The 19,372-nt window shown below is 43.3% G+C and overlaps 1 protein-coding gene across 6 annotated transcripts in view; it reads left to right on the top strand.

The window, feature by feature from the left end:
- Nucleotides 1-2,451: 2,451 nt before the first annotated feature.
- Nucleotides 2,452-19,372, top strand: part of NFATC1 (nuclear factor of activated T cells 1) — a 131,663-nt gene continuing 114,742 nt past the window's right edge. For 4 of the 6 annotated variants that reach the window (XM_083361186.1, XM_083361183.1, XM_083361182.1 and 1 more), the window contains exon 1: nt 16,569-17,006. In XM_083361186.1, the coding sequence (XP_083217312.1) occupies nt 16,922-17,006 (85 nt within the window). In that variant the 5' untranslated portion in view covers nt 16,569-16,921. Of the gene's footprint in view, nt 2,883-16,568; nt 17,007-19,372 lie in introns of those variants that run through there. The other 2 variants (XM_083361185.1, XM_083361184.1) reach the window with 1 other exon arrangement.

Genomic DNA, 19,372 nt, shown 5'->3' with positions numbered 1-19,372 from the left:
CCGCCGACAGTCAACAAATCCCTATTCTCTTTTGTAACTAAATTAGATTGCTTTCTCTCTTTACGTCTTAACCATTCAATGAATTGTCATTTTACTGCTCAAGAATCAAACGCGTCTAGTCAGTCGCCGGTTCCTCTACCTGGGAAATGTGGCGTATCATGTAATCTTGCACACGGAACGGGAAGTCCCCGAACTCTAAAATAAACCAAAAACTAAATAGACAATTAGCGTTAATCACCCACCCACCCCCATTTAAATCCTTGCTCATGTTTTACCCGCTCTCCGCCTACCCACAGAGAAACATTTTCACGCTTCCCCGAAGTCCTGAAAGTTAGCCGAGGAGAAACAGAAGATACTGGAAAGGGTGAAGCTACTTCCGACAGGCACACACTGGGAGAAGCTGCCTAAGAAGAGGACGGGGTGGGGGGGAGAGGAAGAGAAACTGCTGGGAGACAGAAAAGCAGTATTGGTGGATCATAGGAAGGACTCCAGGACGGTGCATAGAAAGCTCACAGAACTACAACTCCCAGTGGCTCTTGCCAAGATTTTCTGGAGTTGCAACAAAATCAGGGCCAGTTAAACCTGAGCCCTGAACTACCGGGGGCTTTAACCGAAGCAGTTCGGAAAATAAGCTAGAGATGGAACTATTAATTTTTATTGGATCCATTTTGTACTGTAGCCGTACCGCTGCCCAATGTGCTCTGCACAGGACCTAATGGCGATGGCGCGTCCTGTAGTTGGCTTTAACCACACAGTTGCCCACAGTTAATGCCCATTTAACTGTTAGGAGCGACCCCCAAAAAAAGCATTCGGAACCTGTTTGATACAGTGGAGACGAAGGCACTCAGTTCACGAGTGGCCCAGATAATGAGGACAGCGCAAGCTTTCGCATTTCAAAGAAACCTATTCCAAGCGACTGCGACAGGACCCCGTTTTCTTCCCCATTTTCTATTAGTGCCTTCAAACCTGCACACGCCGAGAAACGCACACGCGTTCGCCTTCTTCCTCTTCTCAACTGCAGGGGCGCTAAACTTTGCACAACAGCGTGCGCACGTGGCTGCCACGGCCCGAACTCCTTGCGAGTTCAGCGCTGTGGCTACTTTCTCTGTCCTCCGGAACTTTGTTTGGGCAAGGAAACGTCGCCCCCGCTACGATTTCCATTCCGTTCGGTCAACCCTGGAAGCCGATGCCCGAGGTGACACCTTTCTCCGCAGAGCAGAAGGAAACGAAAACCCGACTTCCCTTTTCGTTGATTTGGCTTGCTTTCCTCTCCCCCTCCTTCCCAAGAAAAAGGAAGGCAGCTTCTGTTTTGGAACTCCAAGCGGCGGAGCCGGGTGGACATTAATTGATATTTTCACCGCCCAGATCTTCCTTTTGCCAACAGGAAAGGAGCCGCGAGCCTCCTTTTGACAATTGGGGAAAAGGAAAGAAAAAACTCGATACAGTATATATATAACGCGTGCACCGGGAGACACGCTAAAATAGAAGCGTGTGTGTGTGTGTATGGGGGGGGGGGGGAAACTGACAGTCACTAACAGCGACTGCAGGCTCTACTGTCAATTTCATCAGGGAGGGGGCGGGCAGTGCCTTTACGTCGGGAAAAGCTGCAAATTTAAAATTCCGATCTCCCCGCTTCGATCGCGCTGCTTTCAAAAGAGTTACAGAACAAGAAGAATGTCAATTACATCTAATTGGTCGGGACCCTCCCACTCTCAATATTTCTACAGAAATGGGACTTTCCTTCCTTTTGCTTGCCGATTGGCGCTCTTTACCAAATTTCCAGAGAATTCGACTTTTCTTTTTTTAAAGCACCCCCCCCATAATTTCAGCACGCGTAAGCTCCCAAACCTTCTTCCACCCCTGCCTCCCTCCCGTATTTACTGAAACTAAGGGAGTCCCCTAACCCTCCCTTGCTCACGTCATCCCCAAACCCCTTTTGCGGCTCTCGAAAAGCCGTGTCAACTTCCTTCGGCACAGAAGCCGGGTTGCTAGGGTTGGGGGGGGGGGGTTATGGGACTCCTCTTTCGGCCTTCCCGCTCGGCTTCCAACCCCCCCTCCCCTTCCCGGTCGCTGGCTCCTTTGCAAAAGCAACGCAGAGTCGCTCCCGGGAGCTGTGACATCACGCTGCGCTGGGCGGGGAGAGGGACTGGGAGGTGGTGTGTGTGGGGGGGTGTTTTCCAGCTTTAAAAAGGCAACCAGCGACGGGTTGCCGTGCGTCAGAGAAAGACTTCAAAAGAGATTCTGCAAACTTGCCTGAGCAAAGAAAACCCCGGCCTCGAATAAAGCGGCAGCAGAAAGGGAAGAAGAGCGCGCCAGACTTAAAACTTCCTCGAGCCGGCGGGGCGGGCGCGCGGGCGCGCTCGCGCTCCCTCCCTTCTCCCGGGAGCAGGAGCCCTCGCGCTCGCCTTGCGACCCCTCCCTCCCTCGCGCGCCGCCTCTCCTGCCCGGGCCCGCTTCGGGACGCCGCCTCCCCCCCCCGGGAGGGGGGGGGAAAGGAAAACCCGCCGCCTCAGAGCCGAGCTAAAAACTTCATTCCGAAAAAAGTCCTCCAATAAGCAGCAGCTGCCGTCACCGCCGCCTGGCCTTTCCAATGCTGTGGTGACGGGGCAGCGCCAACCTCAACTCTGCCCTTTCTGTCCTGAGAGAGGCGCCGGGTGGCCGGCATAGCGGGACGTTGGACCGAGAGAGAGAGAGAGAGAAGCCACATCTACCTCTTCTGCCTTCCCCGCCATCGCCTCGGGCAAAGCGGATGCCCCGGCGGTGATCCGGTTATAACTCCGAGCCGCTTCGCGCCTCCAAGAGCCTGCCGGCGGGGGTGACAGAGAACTCGAGCTCCGCTTGCCAAAGCCGTCTCAGCCGCAGAATGAAATCGGCCGAGGAAGGTAAAAGTCGCGCTCGGCGGGAGCCTGCTCGGCTTTGCTCTCTCCGGCCGGCCGTTCCCCCTCCACCCACCCTCTTCTTTTGACTGACGTTTGCTCGCCCCGCTTCTGAGCGCAGGCTGAGGAGAGCCGCGACGGCGGGAGTTGGGGGGGGGAGAAACCCGGGCGGGCGGGCGCGCGAAAGCCGACGGGCGGGACCGGCTGGCCGGGTCGCGGCGCTGGTGGCCGTGCCTGGGGAGGAGGGAAGCGGCGGTGTCCCCCTGGTGTTTCCCCAGAGCCGCCCTGAGGGTTCGCCCGCTGCGACGCCTTGCCAATAGGTGTCTCCTCCTTCCCGCGGATTTGGGCCCCGAGGATTGGCCAGTCCGGAATCCCTCGACGAGGAGACACTTGCTCTCCCTTGCTCTTTTGGGGAGGGGTGGTGGTGGGTCCTTGGGGTGGGCGACATTGCCCTCGGCTGGGTGAGGCGCGGGTAGGTGGCTTGGATACGCGACCGAAACCGGTTGAAAGCCCCGTCCGGAGGGCAGATAGTGCGGCAGCCCTGGGAAACCAAAGGAATCTCAGTGGGAGTTTTCAAGTGTTGCAGCTGCCGGCCTGCCCGGGTCCTCCTTGTACGTGTCAATGCCTTACACCAGCGTTTCCCAACCTTAGGAACTTGAAGATGCGTGGACTTCAACTCCCAGAATTCCCCAGCCAGCTATGCTGGCTGGGGAATTCTGGGAGTTGAAGTCCACGCATCTTCAAGTTCCTAAGGTTGGGAAACGCTGCCTTACACAGAGTTAACAATGTGCAGAATTCATCCCAGTCCATCCAATTACTTGTAACCGCTAAATGTTATAACATTCTATAGCGCAGGCTGGGTTATGATGAAAAATGCCTTAAAAAAGAAAAAAAAAGCTTTGATAGAGCACACCCTATAATTTAAACCGCTTGTCGTGTTTACAAAAAAAAATATGAATAAATTCTCTTTTAGAGTGGAGGAACAGTTGGAAACTTCAAAAACGGCACCCTCTTGTAGTGACTGCTTTATTGGTTGGGTTATCTTCAAAATACGTTTTGTTTTACTAAGCAGTGTTTTCAGCCATTCCAACTGTAAAGCCTACTTTTCTGGTGTGACAGCTTATTGTATGTCCTTGTGAAAAGGGTTTTTATTATTATCATTAACAGTTGCACAGAAGCAAAGGCAATCTCTCTTGCTAGGTAACAGTTGCACAGAAGCAAAGGCAATCTCTCTTGCTAGGTTTTATTATAGCGATTCAGATATAAGTGGTTTGTAAACAAAGACGCTTCTGTCTATAAACAAGACAGATGGGAATAAGTGGATTCAAGCAGATGGGCAGCCCAATCATATTCATCTTTACTCTTCTGAAATCAGCCTCAGATGCAAGTATGTAAGAACAGAGTTTGTATCCTAACAACACTGCGTACACATGATAATATTGATACTATCTCTTTGGAGAATCAGTTTTTATTAGAATTTTGAATTTAATAGAAGTATAAACATTTAAGAAAAATAAAAAGAGAAGTCAGGAAGAAAGAAAAGAAAGAAAAAGAACATAAATGTAGAATTATGACCTGGTCTTTTTTCTATCAAGTAGTATCATTTTGATATCATCTCGATTGGCTGTGAATACCTATCCTTTCATACCATGATAAGTTGAAAAATTCAATATCCCTTCCTGTGATACAGAAAGTGTATAATAAACATTAAATGACAACATTTTGCATTCTTGCATTGAAAGATAAGCCAAAACCAGAATGCACTACTCCAGAGGTCCCCAGTCTTTTGGTCACCAGGGACCGGTTCCTTGGAGAGAGGTTTTTCTGCGGATTGGATGGTGCATGGTTTTGTGTACTGCCTTCATCTTGTGGATGAGGCTTTGCTTGTTTGTGTGGACTGGTTGCTGGCATGCCGCGGACCGGCACTGGTCCATGGACCGGGAGTTGGGGACCCCTGCACTACTCCATTACCAGAATTAGTACTAGTTACTGAGACATATGAAGAAGTTTTAATGTCCATCTATCCTACTTAAAACTTACCCAAAAGCTTTGTATTGCTTACAATAAGCAGTGTGTGTGGAACTAGACAGGCCTGAGATCAGATGCATCTTTTCAAATGATCTTAAGACGACGTACAGAAAAGCCGTATCTTCATTCTTCAGAGAATTTCTTCTATTTGGAAAAAAAACAAATGCTTTGAGTGGCCTCTAGATGAGAAAATGGATTATAAACTATATAAATACGAGTTGATTTACAAATACTTAATATATTAGTGTGTTCATTGCACAAAGTCATGAAATCCCTTCCTTGTGGATTTCCCAGATAAAACATTGCACTCTAGACATTTGAAGGCAAGCCAAAATCCCACAAATAATGTGATCCTATGCATATTTTGTAGGGAGAACTTTGTGAATCCACTTGAAGTCATTCTTGAAGTGTTGAGGTTCTTTTTAAACCTTGGCATGGCAGTGTCCCATGTTGATTGAGCATGTATGTGTGTGTCAAGGACCCACATACCAGGGCTGCCCGAGCAAAGCCCCCTTCAAATGTCTTCACAGCCTAATACTTATTCTAAAAGACTTCTTATGGAGAAAGACAGATACTATCCAGAAGACGGAGATGCAGCCCTGGCTGAAATCCAAGATAACTTCTTAGGAAAAAAAATAGTTGGATTCCATTGCAAGTCTCTTTTGATCAAAGTGGTACTGTCAAATAGGCAGCATTACAGGTACAGGTTTCTTGCACCAATATTTTTGCTATCTGGATTGTTTCCTCCATAATTAGATTTAATTATTTATGCAGAAACCCACTGTTATCTACCTAGTTTGATTACTGATTGTACTCTGAATTGGAAAACGTCCAAAGGCCTCCTTTTGAACTAATTCATGCCTTTACGCAGTCCGTAGCAGAACATTCTTGTTGGGTCTGACTTCAGCCATTGCTTTGATGGCTGTGGACATTGATGTCCGCCAATCCTAACTGAAAACATCAAGGAACTTAAGCAAAATGAGGCACTTCCTCAAAAGGAGAAATCAAGCCTGAAGGCCCAGCGCAATGTGGGCCTCTGGGAGGAAAAGCAGATATTTAGCTACTAGATTCCATGTGCTTCAGAGACATTTGTGGATGAGGATGTGTGGATAGGCCTATGGAAACAATGAGGTTTTCTGTCATATTTTGGGTTGGTAATAAAAACTAAAGCAGGAGTTAATGAGGCTGCCCTGTATTCCTTTAGAGAAGTCTCATGCCTTTTTTTAGGCTTTTTAAAAAGATACCTTAAAAAACTTTACAGGTCCATATAGCTCATATTTATTCTTTCTTGCTCACAAACAGGCACCTAGATCAGAAGATTGCATATAGAATATTTCTATGTTTTGATTTTATTTCACTTAGGCCCCATCCCATTTGATGACCTTGCCACTTCTGAGTGGCTTCCATGGGGCAGTCCACCCTATCGGACCAGATGCATAAGAAGCCTTTCTTAGAAGTCACATATTCCAAGATCAGGTCTTTTCTGCTGCAACAGTCTAGTCTTATCTTACTATGTGGTTCAACTAGCATTGGCTGATTTCTTTTGGATGCCACATTAGGATTTTTTTTAGCTCACTCAGACTTTTCTTTGTGGGATTTCTCTTTCTTTTAGGTAATCATTAACATATTTTGACAATTTCTGACATTTTAAAATTATTGTTTTATCTGTTTCATTGTATTTTATGACAGCCGTCATTATCTGGATTCAAAATTGGGGCATAGGTCTAAAAATGTAATTCATTAATTGAATGTGAAGCTAGAAATTAATGATTTCTACATTATAAAAGCCTACTGTCTCTATGCAAAGACCACACAATCCTCTATAGAATTCATATAGAAAATTTTCAGAAGATAAAAACAGACGGAGAACATTTTCATCTTGACTTAAGGAGGCTTGTTGAAATTTAAGTCATAAGGCAGAACTCAAAAAGGAGCAGCAGAAAGAAAGGGGAACTGCAAATACTGTCAATTAATTACTTTTTTAACAAGTTAGACAGTTGTGTGTAATATGTATTTGGCATTCCGTGGGCAGTTTTCATTGTGGAAGACCAATAATAGCAGAAAGAATGCTACTATAATTAAGCCTTACTAAGGTCCTGAACTTGAGAGAAAATTAAAAACAGATAAAGTACAACATTACACATCTGCTTGAAACGATTTATGTTTTATGTTTTATAGGCACCACATTTCCAGTTGTTTAGTGGACTTTTTAACCATTGGTTTATCTTCCTAAGCTTTAAAGGAAACAATCCAATGCATTATCTAAAATGGAAAAGCCCAAATGAGACCAAAACAGTTCTGAGCAAATTTGATGGAACTGTGGGAGATGTGCAGTTTCCAGACTCAGGAAGAATCAGTTGGTGCCAAAGAAATATCAGTTGGATATATTTAATGGTAAAGTTCTATTTTGGTTTGTAAGTCATACAAATGTGTTCCATAAAAAATAGTTCTCAAATGCATATACTGTATATACCTGTGGAATAGAGCAGACAGCAAGATTAACATTTGGTTTGCACTATAACGCCATAATTGTAACATTTTTTTCATTAATCATGCGGGCTAAGGTTGATGGGAATTATCCAAAACTCCTAGAGGGCATCGGGTTGTCTGTGTGGTCTGAACTGTATTCTCTCTTGCATACAAAAATGGTAAGCCAGAACTTCCTATACTTTATATAGGTGAACTTCTTGTACTACATTTCCACTTGGATAAACATATCATTTTGATAATGATATTGTAATAATAATAACAATAACTGACAGCAGATGCCACCTTTGTACAGAAGCTGAAGAAACAGTGGACCGTTTAGTTAGCAAGAAGATAACACAGACTGATTACAAACAATGGCATAACAAAGTAGCAACAATGGTGTATTGGAATATCTGTAAGAAATGCCATTTGCCTGCAAGCAAGAACTGGTGAGACATAAAATAGACAAAGTAATAGAAAACGAAGACACTTAAGTGCTTTGGGACTTTAGAATTCCAACAGACAAGCACCTGCCACATAACACCCCAGACTTAGCAGGTGGCAGTACCTGGAAATAACAGAATAGAAGAGAAAGAAACACAAAATGCAAAGACCTGCAAATGGAAGTAGAACGACTGTGGCAAAAGAAAGTAAAGATAGTACCAATAGTGCAGGCGCCTTGGATGCAATCTCAAAACATTGGAGCACTGCTTAAGTACCAATGCTTAAGCATTGACAAAATCACCATCACTTGCAAAAGGCAACATTACTTGAAACAACTTACACCCTGCGACAATACCTTTAACACCATCAAATAACAACATCTGCCTATCCCAGGTCCTTGGGAAGGACTCAATAGGTAGATAGCTAAATCCAGTATAAACATCTGGCTGACTGCAACCAACTGTAATAAGACCTGAATAACAAAGTACAAATATAATTAAAAAGTTTGTCAGGAGATAAATGAGTTTAACAAATTAAGTAAGTAAGTAAGTAAATAAAATAAAATGAAATGAAGTTGCTAATTAACAATACCCCCAAACCTGAGATTGCCTTAGTAGAATCTGTGGCCTTTCCCAAATGGGCCTCAAAAACAAAAGGAAAAGAAAGTAAGGTTCACTGAGCCAGAATGTTCATAAATATTCCTAGCTAAAGGCTGCCCACAAAATTTCTGAGCGTGAGAGTCTTCCATCCAATTTTTCACACCCTCAGCATTTTGAGGAAGTTTGCTAGGCTAGTTTTACACTATTGATGACATATAAGATGGCTGGTGGTTAAGGTGCCACCAGATTTTAATTTATGCACTAGAGACAGATTCCTTGTGTGTACAATCACACTTGGCCAATAAACATATTCTAATTCTATTCTGCTCTACTGTATTCTGAAATGGCTTAAAATTATCAGCTACCTTTATGGCTTCATACCCATTACTAGATTTTTCCAGTTGATACGCATTTATTTGGTCAGATATTCCTATCCCACTTTTTATCCAAGAACTGAAGGCAACTTGCATGGGGATCTTCCTTTATTTTATCCCCATAACAAATATGAAGGTAGTTGGATTTAACTTTGGTTATAGTCCAACAGTAACTCACTATGCTGGCTCAATTTTCCTCAGAAAGCCAACTTGTGAATCACTAATCTGATTCATTTGCATTTGATCAGGCTATTCCCAGGTGTCTAATCATGAGCTCGTGAGCATACTGGATTCCCCCCCCCCAGTGTGTTTTAGAATGCAGAACTTTATATATGTGCATGTGAGCAAGAGCCAGCTAAAAGGTATCTATTAAAATATTAGGCAAATAAGTCTTTCAACATTACACATGCAACATCTCATTCCTCAGCACCTTTTTCCTTCAGGACATAGACACACACACACACCCAGTAATCAGTATAATACTGTTCCAGTTTACGTTAATTTTCAACCATTGTATCAGATATTTTACTACTAGTTCCCGCTAGCAACAATTCTTCCTATATTCACTGATCTTAAAATACTTCCAGCTTTGGGGACCAGGTCTCAATTGGTGTTCTGTGATGCACTGCTTTCTTCCTCCACTAAGTATAAATCCCAAAGTCAAAATTTCGTTTTTCTCTTTATCCTATCCAATCTAACAGTGGTTTCCAAGCCACAAGAAATTTAGTCAGACTGTTGTCTCTAGCTAGCTCCATCAATGTCAAAATCCCTTTTTCCATTTGTAGGTACCGGTATATGCTCCTCTTTCCATCTTTGTGCATAGAATATTCTTGCAGCCAACGTCATGTATAAAAATGAAGTCCCATGTTTCCATTTCACTTTTGTATTCACCATCCTTAAAAGCTTCATGTATCAATTTTACATCCACTTTCAAAAATTGGATACATACCTGATTCCAAAAGTTCTTTAGCCCTCTTATGTATTCACCAAAGATAAAAAATACCTTTGTACCACCCTTCAGTGGGACTTCCAGGATGGATTTCAGACAAACAAAAACCAACTCCAAGATAAATTATACATAGTGTTACTAATACATTACTAAATAAATAACTCTTGCTCGATACTAAAAGAATTCAACAATGTGACAGCAGTCATCTTTCTCATAGGAGGCATTCTAGAAATAAACATCACACGTTTTACACAGGTAGTCTTTGACTTACAACTAGTTGTTTAGTGAGCATTCAAAATTATAACAGCACTGAAAAAAATGACACGACCTTTTTTCACACTTAGGATTGTTGCAACACCCCCATGATCACGTGATCAAAATTCGGACAGTTGGCAACTCGCTCATGGATGGTGGTTGCAGTGTCGGGGGGCATGTGATCACTTCTTGCAACTTTCTGACAAACAAAAAGTCAGTGGAGAAGCCGCAATCACTTGACAGCCGTGTTACTAACTTAACAACTGCAGTGATTCACTTAACAGCTGTGAGAGTAAAAATGGTAAAATGGAGCAAAACTCACAACTGTCTTGCTTAGCAAAAAAATGTTGGGCTCAATTGTGGTTGTGAGTCAAAGACTACCTGTACTAGTCACTCACTTTACTTTTGATCCTAGAAGCACAGATTAGCTCAACAAAGATTACTTCAGTGATCGGCAAGTTGAAATAGGAATACTTTAAAACGGGTTCCCAACCACCAGTCCGCGGCATGCCAGAAACTGGGCCACACAAACAAGTGAAGCCCCATCCACAGGATGCAGGCAGCACACAAAACCACGCCCCCTCCAGTCCGCAGAAAAACTTCTCTCCATGGAACCGATCCCTGGTTTGGGCGGGGGGGGGGGGGCAGGCACTGCTGTTAAAGTTCCTGCTGTTTTTCTAAACTTTCTAGAAGGGGTTCACATTGTGCGCCAAGAGGGGGGAAATTATTTAAATGCATGAATTGCAATTATGCCAATTAATTAAACAAATTTAATTACATTTAAATAAAGTTTAATTTATTAATCTTTCCTACTGTTCCCAGCTTGCTGCACATTTTTAAAGTTCTTAAAAAAATATTCCTATCCCAATTTCACATTGCTTTAAAGATAGACATTGTATGCACGTATTGATCAAAAGCTGGGGTAGTTCTTTTAGTACTGATGACTGCTAACTTTAGGTGTCATTGCTACAGACAGCCAAGTTCCCCTTAGTGTCTGTAAACTGGAGACTGCAAATTTCCTCATAAAAATCTGATCAATACAGTCTCACCTGGATTATTTTTCCTGGTATATTGTGCCTAGAGAACCATATCATGGCATCCCAAATTATTTTAAAATAAATAAGCAGAAAGAAACTGTTTCTACCACAATGATATAAGAACTATTGAGGTTGGGGCAGATTTTTCTTTGTTATTAAAGCCTGGTTGCATGTCATTTATGCTTAAGTGATTTATGAATTAGGTCCATCCATGCCCAGTGCTGAGTTTCAAAAAATGTTTTTTAGTAATCCCGTTGATTCATCCAATCGGATTATAAATAAGATGTTTTGTTAAGTATAGTAGTCTGCTGCCATCATTTGGGGAAAACCTTCCATTAAATGTTCACATAGGGTTTTTCAGTCTGAGATCTAAAGCTCATGGCTATAACTAATGTTAAATTAATATATGGTGGGCATCTTTTGGCTTCAACAGTTTTTGTATATCTAACTTCTAGATCAGGGGTGTCAAACTGCCGGCCCATGGGCCGGATGCATTATAAAGAAACTGCACCCACCCCATTGCCGGCAATGGTGAAAAAGCTCCAATACATTGCATGACGTCATGTGACGTCACGAGTTTGACATGTCTGTTCTAGATGGATTGTGGACTATAATGTCAAATTTACACCTGATATAAAAATTATCCTGCTTTTTATATGTGTGTATTTCACTTAAGGGAGCAGAAGGATGAAGGATTAAAAATAGCAATTCCTTACTTAGACCTGTTTGTATGGGTTCATTTGTAAGCATTTTTATCAACTCAAAAATATGAGATCAGAAGTATGTAACCCGCAACCCCAAATATTTGCAATCTAAGTTCTTTCTTGAATCTTTTGGTCTTGTTTGCACCATAGCAATGCTAGGATGAATCTTGATGAACCCATACATAAGTCTTCCTGAGGCCTTCTGCAAGAAAGCAGATTATTTTCCAGTTCAGCTGCTTCTCCAGCCATGAATAACATTGCGCACTGGTGGTGGGAACTCTGTCTATGCCAGGGATCCTCAGATCCCTCCCTTCTGGAGTGAAGTCACCATCTTTTATCCATAATTGTTGGTTGCCTTAAAGTATGGCATTGGCTTCATTTCAAAACAAGGGCAGAATAATAAAGATAGAGGAACGATGGCTGGAGAACACCATTTTTATGCTCTCTCATTGGCCAGCTAGAGGCAGTACTGATCTACTCATGAGAAACAATCATGAGGTACTTTGTAGGAGAATGAGGAAGATGCTGGAGGGGTGAGAATGGATGGTGTGTAGAAATATAAATAAATATATTTTTCAAGAAGATAAAACAGATCTGCTGCTAAGAATAACAGAAGCCATTGTGATAAGAGCCAGCATTTCCCAACATATTCATATTTATATTTATATTCATTATTTGTACTACTAAATGGGAAACCAGGAAGAGCTGTTTGATGGAGTAGAATAACTATTGCAGAAAATGTGTAAGGCAGTATAGCATTTCTTAAATGGAAATTGAGAGGAGAATGAGAATAATGACTTTCACGGAATAATGATATTTTCCTGATGATGGGCTTTTCAGGTCTCAGACTGGAAATGGGATTCCCATAGTCTACAGAGAAATACCATTTCCATCATTAAAAACATTTCTTTGAAATATAGCCTTAGTAATCTAGGAGCTCCACAGTCCTAGTTTCTGGAATGGTGAGGTCATTTGCATGTGGCAGACTTTAAAACTATTTTGGCAAACACAAAAGCATTATGTCTCCCAACACAGAATTAAAACCTTGTCTGTTACAAGCTTTATTTTTAATTAGCATCAAAACACTGAAATGACTGCTTCTAGTTAAAAACACATGTAAATACATCCCAAAAACAGTTACTAAGCACTGTTCTACTAGACAACTTTTGTGAAACAAGTTAATAATAAATGTATAGTTACACCCTATTTGTGCATGTCAAAGAAAATGAATTTGTGTGTGTGAGAGAGAGACAGAGAAGGAGAAAAAGAAATTAGAAATGTTCTTTTCTGTGCCCTAGTTGTGCATATCAAAGAAAAATGAATTTGTGTGTTTGTGAGAGAGAGAGACAGAGAAGGAGAAAAAGAAATTAGAAGTGTTCTGTTTCTGAATTTGGGGAGTTAAAACTAAAATCCTACCATCATACATATTACTTGATTTTTTGAATAAAGCTTCAGCCCAATTACATTTCGAGCTCCCTGGGACCAAGCCTCACTGATCTCAGTGGGATTTATTTCTATGTAAACACATATAGAATTGTAGCATAATAAAAGAAAATGAACTTCACGTTTGTCTTAGCTCTTTGGTTTAATTATCCTGAATTTTCATCTCAAAGTTATCATGCTTTTTAATGTAATGATCTGACTTAGTGCATTGGAATCTGTATTATTGATACATAACACATGAACATTTCCTATTGAGCTTTCCTTTTATAGAGTTTTATAGCCTTTGTTATTATTAGGGACGCGGTGGCTCAGTGGGTTAGGATGCTGAGCTTGTCGATCAGATGGCCGGCGGTTTGGCGGGTCAAATCCTGAGTGCCACGTAACAGAGTGAGCGCCTGTTACTCGTCCCAGCTTCTGCCAACCTAGCAGTTCGAAAGCACATAAAAATGCAAGTAGAAAAATAGGGACCACTGTGGTGGGAAGGTAACAGCGCTCCGTGCGCCTTTGGCATCTAGTCATGCCGGCCACATGACCACGGAGACGTCCTCAGACAAGCGCTGGCTCTTTGGCTTTGAAATGGAGATGAGCACCAGCCCCTAGAGTTGGAAACGACTAGCACACATGTGCGGGGGAACCTTTACCTTTACCTTTTTATAGCCATTATAGTGAGTGGTATTGCAACTGAGTAACATATGGTAATAATGATAATTACTAAGTTTCTGCCATTTTCTTCCTAAACGACTTGGATATTTTTTACCCCCACCCTCATCTCTCATGAATACACCTGGTTCTTGCATTTATGGCAGTATCTAATTAATCTTAAACAGGGCCAAACCTAATCTGAAGGCTGTAAGCTTGCCTGGAAAATCAGAGTGAACGTCACTGGCAAACCACTTCTTTATTGGTGCCAGTCTAGACATCAGGAGTTGATACCTGAGTTTTCTGATCAGTGTGATCTAAGAAATTGGAAACCTTCAGCAGTTGGAATTTTGTCTGCTGGGGAAGTGAAATACAAACCTTATCATTAATTCTCCAAGTGAGATTTTTTTTCACACTTTTCAGCCAGTTCATTATTTCACCTCCTACTTAACCTCTGTATATCTTGAAAGATGACTCTTTATGACATAATATAATTTTTACCCTTTGTAGGAAGTTGGGCAATTACGTTTGTAGTTTTCAAAGTCCTCATTTCCTTACAGAAAAAGATTCCAGAAAATTAAGGGAAATGGGGAAAGATATTTTCAACAAATATAGAGATGGACCAAAATTAAATACCCACTAGAAACCACCACACAAGATTTCCAAGCTGTGTTAAAGAATTTTAGGCAACATTTTTGAAAGTCCATAGCAATACACTTAAAAGTGAATTTGATGCATTAATGTTGACCTAATCGTGGCAAATTTTCCAATTTGTTTAGTAAGTAGAGACTAGCAAAACTTGGGAAATGCAAACTCTGAGGAGGAAGGATCTCTGTTTCAGGTGAACATTGAAGAGAGGGAGGGCCAGTTCCAGTTTGGAGTTTGTTTGGTTTTTTGCTTTCCTTCTAGAGAAGGGTTTGGCTTATCAGGTAGGATAACCTGGGAAGACTTGGGACAAGCTGAAGGAAATAGCTATTTTACATGCATGTGGAGCTAGCATTATGAATCAATAGCAAACATGCACGAGCTGTTATTGTTATCTTTGGACTTACTTTGTTCTACCTACCTTGTAATTATCTCACCCTGATCAGGAATTCAGCCTGCCATGCATCCTGGGTCTGGGCTAGCTAGAGAAGTCTAAAGAAGAGAAGAAAGCTGGTTCCAGTTTTCTCCTGGGTGATGGTGAAAAAAAGGACTGGCTGCCTCCCACTTCTGTACTCACCATGTTGTCATTTCATCTTTAGTTTCTGGGTATAATCATGTAAAATTAGGATAAATCTCTCTAGATATAAATGCATATTGTTTCATTTCAAAACCATGATAGGGTAGGTATGTGTCTCTTCATTTGGCTGAGTGAATCTACTGAGTTCTGCCCCAAATTCAGATCAGTAAGCACCACTGTTGACATTTAGGTATTATCATAGATGCACATATATTACAGTGTTGACAGCAGGATTAAAGTTCCCTATTAAGCAAGGTGAAGCCCACAGTCTCAAGTGGTGAATCTTTGATGAGAGAAATAAAGGTAAGAAGTGCCTCACTGAATGTCTAGGACAGTCAGGTGTCTTAATATTTAGAATACTATTCTGTTTGCTGCCAGCACACTGCTATTACTTCAAGGTTCCTCAGACAATGACAGAAAAGAATGTTTTTGTTTGAAGACATCCTATTGCTGAAGGATGATCATCTGAGAAAGGCTAGTGTAATAACTGGGACTAATTAATATAGCAACCTCTTTAAAGAAATACAAATAATGTTTTGTTTGATTATATCTTATCTCCTAGTACTGGGTTGCTTGACAATCTACAAGCAGAGATTGAGACAACGTATGTGAGTTCTAACAAAGTTAAGTTGGTTAAAAGTTCTTAAAATTGCAATCCCCTGAATAAAAAAGTGTGTGTTTGTATGCGTCTTAGTCTTTGTTGATTCCTGGCACCACCTGGACTATTCCCTGCAGTTTTCTTGGCAAGGTTTCGGAAATAGTTTGCCATTGCAACTTTCCTAGGGCTGAGAGAAAGTGTCTGGCCCAAGCTGGCTTTGTGCCTAAGACCGGACTAGAATTTACAGCCTCCTGGTTTTTACCTTGGCGCCTTAAACCACTACATCCATCGGGCTTTCTCGAATAAAAATCGGACAGCAATAATAAATTATTGTTTAATTTATCATTTCAATTTAATTATAATTGTTAATTTATAAATAATTAAACCCCAAACCGGGCTGATAAAAAATAAATAAATCCGATTCCAATTCCTCATTGCCTTTTTCCATGTATTATATTTCTACTTCCAGGTTTAACCTCACGGCCCTGGCATTCCACTACTAACCAGGTATAATTCAGAGGCCCCCCCGGGCAAAGCTGTTGCCCTTTTTCTAATTAGCCCAAGCCAGCCGCCATTTCACTCCAGCTAACGGTAAGGCCGGCTTTGCCCAGAGGTCCCCTTAGCTAGGTGGCCCAGCCCGGGGTGGGAGCGAGGCCAGGGCCGAACCCCTTCGGGCTGTAACTCGAGCGGCGAGGGGTTATTTTAAAATGAGGAACCCAGAGAGGCTTGCCGAGCAGAGCAACTAGATCAGGGGTCGGCAACCTCGGCTCTTTTATGACTCGTGGACTTCAACTCCCAGAATTCCTGAGCCAGCTACGCTGGCTCAGGAATTCTGGGAGTTGAAGTCCACGAGTCATAAAAGAGCCGAGGTTGCCGACCCCTGAACTAGATTGTTGATGTTTCCGGGTGTAGATAAACAAAGGGAGGAGGAGGAGGAGGATCTCACAGACAGGCAGCGATAGCGAGATAAGGGAGCCAGGCGCGCTCGTCAAAGGTCACGTTCCAGCGACCCGGGGAGGCTGCCTGGGCGTCCTGGGACCTGCCAGTCACAGACGCGGCCGGAGTGGAGCGCCCGACCGCGGAGAAGCCGGCGCGACCCCCCCGAGGCCGCGAGTTCCCTTGCCGGGCTAGCCAGCAGCAGTAACGCTCCCTCTGCAACAGGTGCCTGCGGGACTGGTGGGGGGAGGCGGCGGACATTCCGGCCCCTTTGCAGCCCCGGGAGAGGAGGAGGCGGCGGCGGCGGGGCGCACTCGTGCCCTGCCGGGTCTCTCTGCCTGTCGAGCCATGAGCGGCCTGGAGGAAGACCCAGAGTTTGACTTCGATTTCCTCTTCGAGTTTAACCAGAGCAACGAGGCTGCCGGCGGCAAAGGTTGGTGACGAGGCAGCGGCGGCGGCGGCGGCCGTCCTCCAGGGACGGGACGGGACCGGAGAGGGGAGGGCGGCGAAGAGCGTTTATTTGCAGCGCGTTAAATATAGCGGTTCTTCTGGGACGGGAAAGAGCCGTCTCCACAATAGGCTGAGCCCGGGGAACTGGAGGGAGGGAGCTCGAAGCGCCGCCCGTTGCTGGGCTTGAGGCGTCTCGCTCGCTTTGCCTTCGACGGCTTTCTTCCCCTCTCCGCCGCTCCTCCTTCAAAGCCAGCGGAGTCCAGTCCTAGGGAGTAGCTGGGATTTGGGGATGTTTCTCCTCACTACTTCCTAAAGGACGAACAGAAGCAGAATCTTTTCTCACGAAAGGCTTGGGGGGGGGAGAGTCGCGGCTTTTTTTCCCCGTGGGGAGATGGGCTGGAAATGAAGTTGAACCCTCTGCCCTTGTGCTGTCTCGGGTTGGTATTGACGCCCGGCTTCGAGGGTTCCCCTTTTTCAAAAATGCCCGACCTCCCCCGCAAAAAAGACAATTCCACCATGTTACGGTTTCACTAGAAGCGGAAACTGGCAGAACTCTTGCCAACTCCGCCCGGTGGAAACAAAACAAAACCAAAGACAGTTGTTCTCTGTTCCATCAAGCAACTTCTAAAACAAACAAACAAAAAAGACAAGAGGCAGGTCTACTACTGAAGTGTCACGGTGGATTTGTGAAAAAACAACAACAAAAAGCATTACTGTTTCATTGGAGAACTTTTAAGAAAGGACCAGTCCTTCGTGTCACTGCTCCATGGTGGAAATTGTTTTCTAAAAGCCAATTTTTTTTATCCTCCTGCTTGGGAACTTGTGAAAAATGCAGGACAGCAAGCAAGGGGGTAGGGGTGGGTGTCAGGTTCCCCTTAACTACCCACCTAGGACTTGTGGATCAGCCTTGAAGTTCTGTAGAATAAAAATTGTTAGAAGCATGCTGTGTTCCTGGACCTGTGTCCTAAGTCAGGTGGCTTGCCAAATTTGCAAAAAAGAGAGTAGGGGGTGGAAATGTCATGCAGGGACCAGAGATAAGCAACTTGTTATTCCTGCATTGGCTTTCAACAAGGGAAGAAATGTATGTATGTATGTATGTATGTATGTATGTATGTATGTATGTATGTATGTATATAATTAATTTGTTTGCTGCCCATCTCACCACAAGGTGACCCTAATATATAGATTATAAATATCCCCTCAGGTTGCCTGTTTAATCCAGGATGTGATGAAATTCAATTCACATAAGTGGCTGTAAGGAGATGGTCCTATATAAACTATGGTTTGAAAAGATTTCTTTTGTGAAGCTGTAATTCTTTGATATGTACACTAGTACCTGGATCCACCAAGCCTCTGGATTCCAGTCCTCATGTAGCCTTTGTATATTACTAGTAGCTGTGCAGTGGCATTAGTGTAATTGGATACAGAAAAACAATCTTGAAAACTTTCCCGTTTATATAACGTATGTATATATATAACCCAGTATGTTTCCTTCCTAACCCAGACTGCATCAGGCATTTAGACAGTAGGTTGCACTGCTCTCTGAGCATGAAATTTCCATATTATAATGCAGCTGTTGCAAAGAAGGTGTACAGTTGTATGGATCTAATTCGTATACTTGCAGATTCTCTGTTGTGAGTCACAACCCCTAAGAGGCACAAGTAACTTGGATGGGGTCTTTTAAATGTTGCCTTGGCTACAGTAATTGAGCAGGAACTTTTCAATATTACTACTACAATGAAACTTTTTTTTAACCTCGAGGGTTGCCCAAATTCACTTTCGGGAGTTGTGGAATCACATACTTGAAGAATGAGTGATAATAACCAAATCAGTATATTATCGGTGCAATCAGGCTGGAAAGTAATTGAACAACATACATAGCTGTGACAATGAAATAGATAATGGCTTGTATTATGGCTACCCTATTGTAAATGAAATAGATTTTGAGTCAGGTTTCCCACGTCTGCTTTAAAGGTAAAGGTTCCCCCGCACATGCGTGCTAGTCGTTTCCGACTCTAGGGGCCGGTGCTCATCTCCGTTTCATAGCCGAAGAGCCAGCGCTTGTCCGAGGACGTCTCCATGGTCATGTGGCCGGCATGACTAGCACGGAACGCTGTTACCTTCCCACCGTAGTGGTCCCTATTTTTCTACTTGCATTTTTACGTGCTTTCGAATTGCTAGGTGGGCAGAAGCTGGGACGAATAACAGGCGCTCACTCTGTTACGCGGCACTCGGGATTCGACCCGCCAAACTGCCGACCTTCCAATCGACAAGTTCAGCGTCCTAACCCACTGAGCCACCGCGTCCTATTCAGATGTTCCAAATCCTCCAAATATTAAGTGTGAATGG

This window comes from Vipera ursinii, assembly GCF_947247035.1.
Source record: "Vipera ursinii genome assembly, chromosome: 3".
NCBI classification, from domain to species: domain Eukaryota; kingdom Metazoa; phylum Chordata; class Lepidosauria; order Squamata; family Viperidae; genus Vipera; species Vipera ursinii.
The sequence above is the reverse complement of the archived record's forward strand: the minus strand, read 5'-3'. Positions and strand labels throughout refer to the sequence as shown.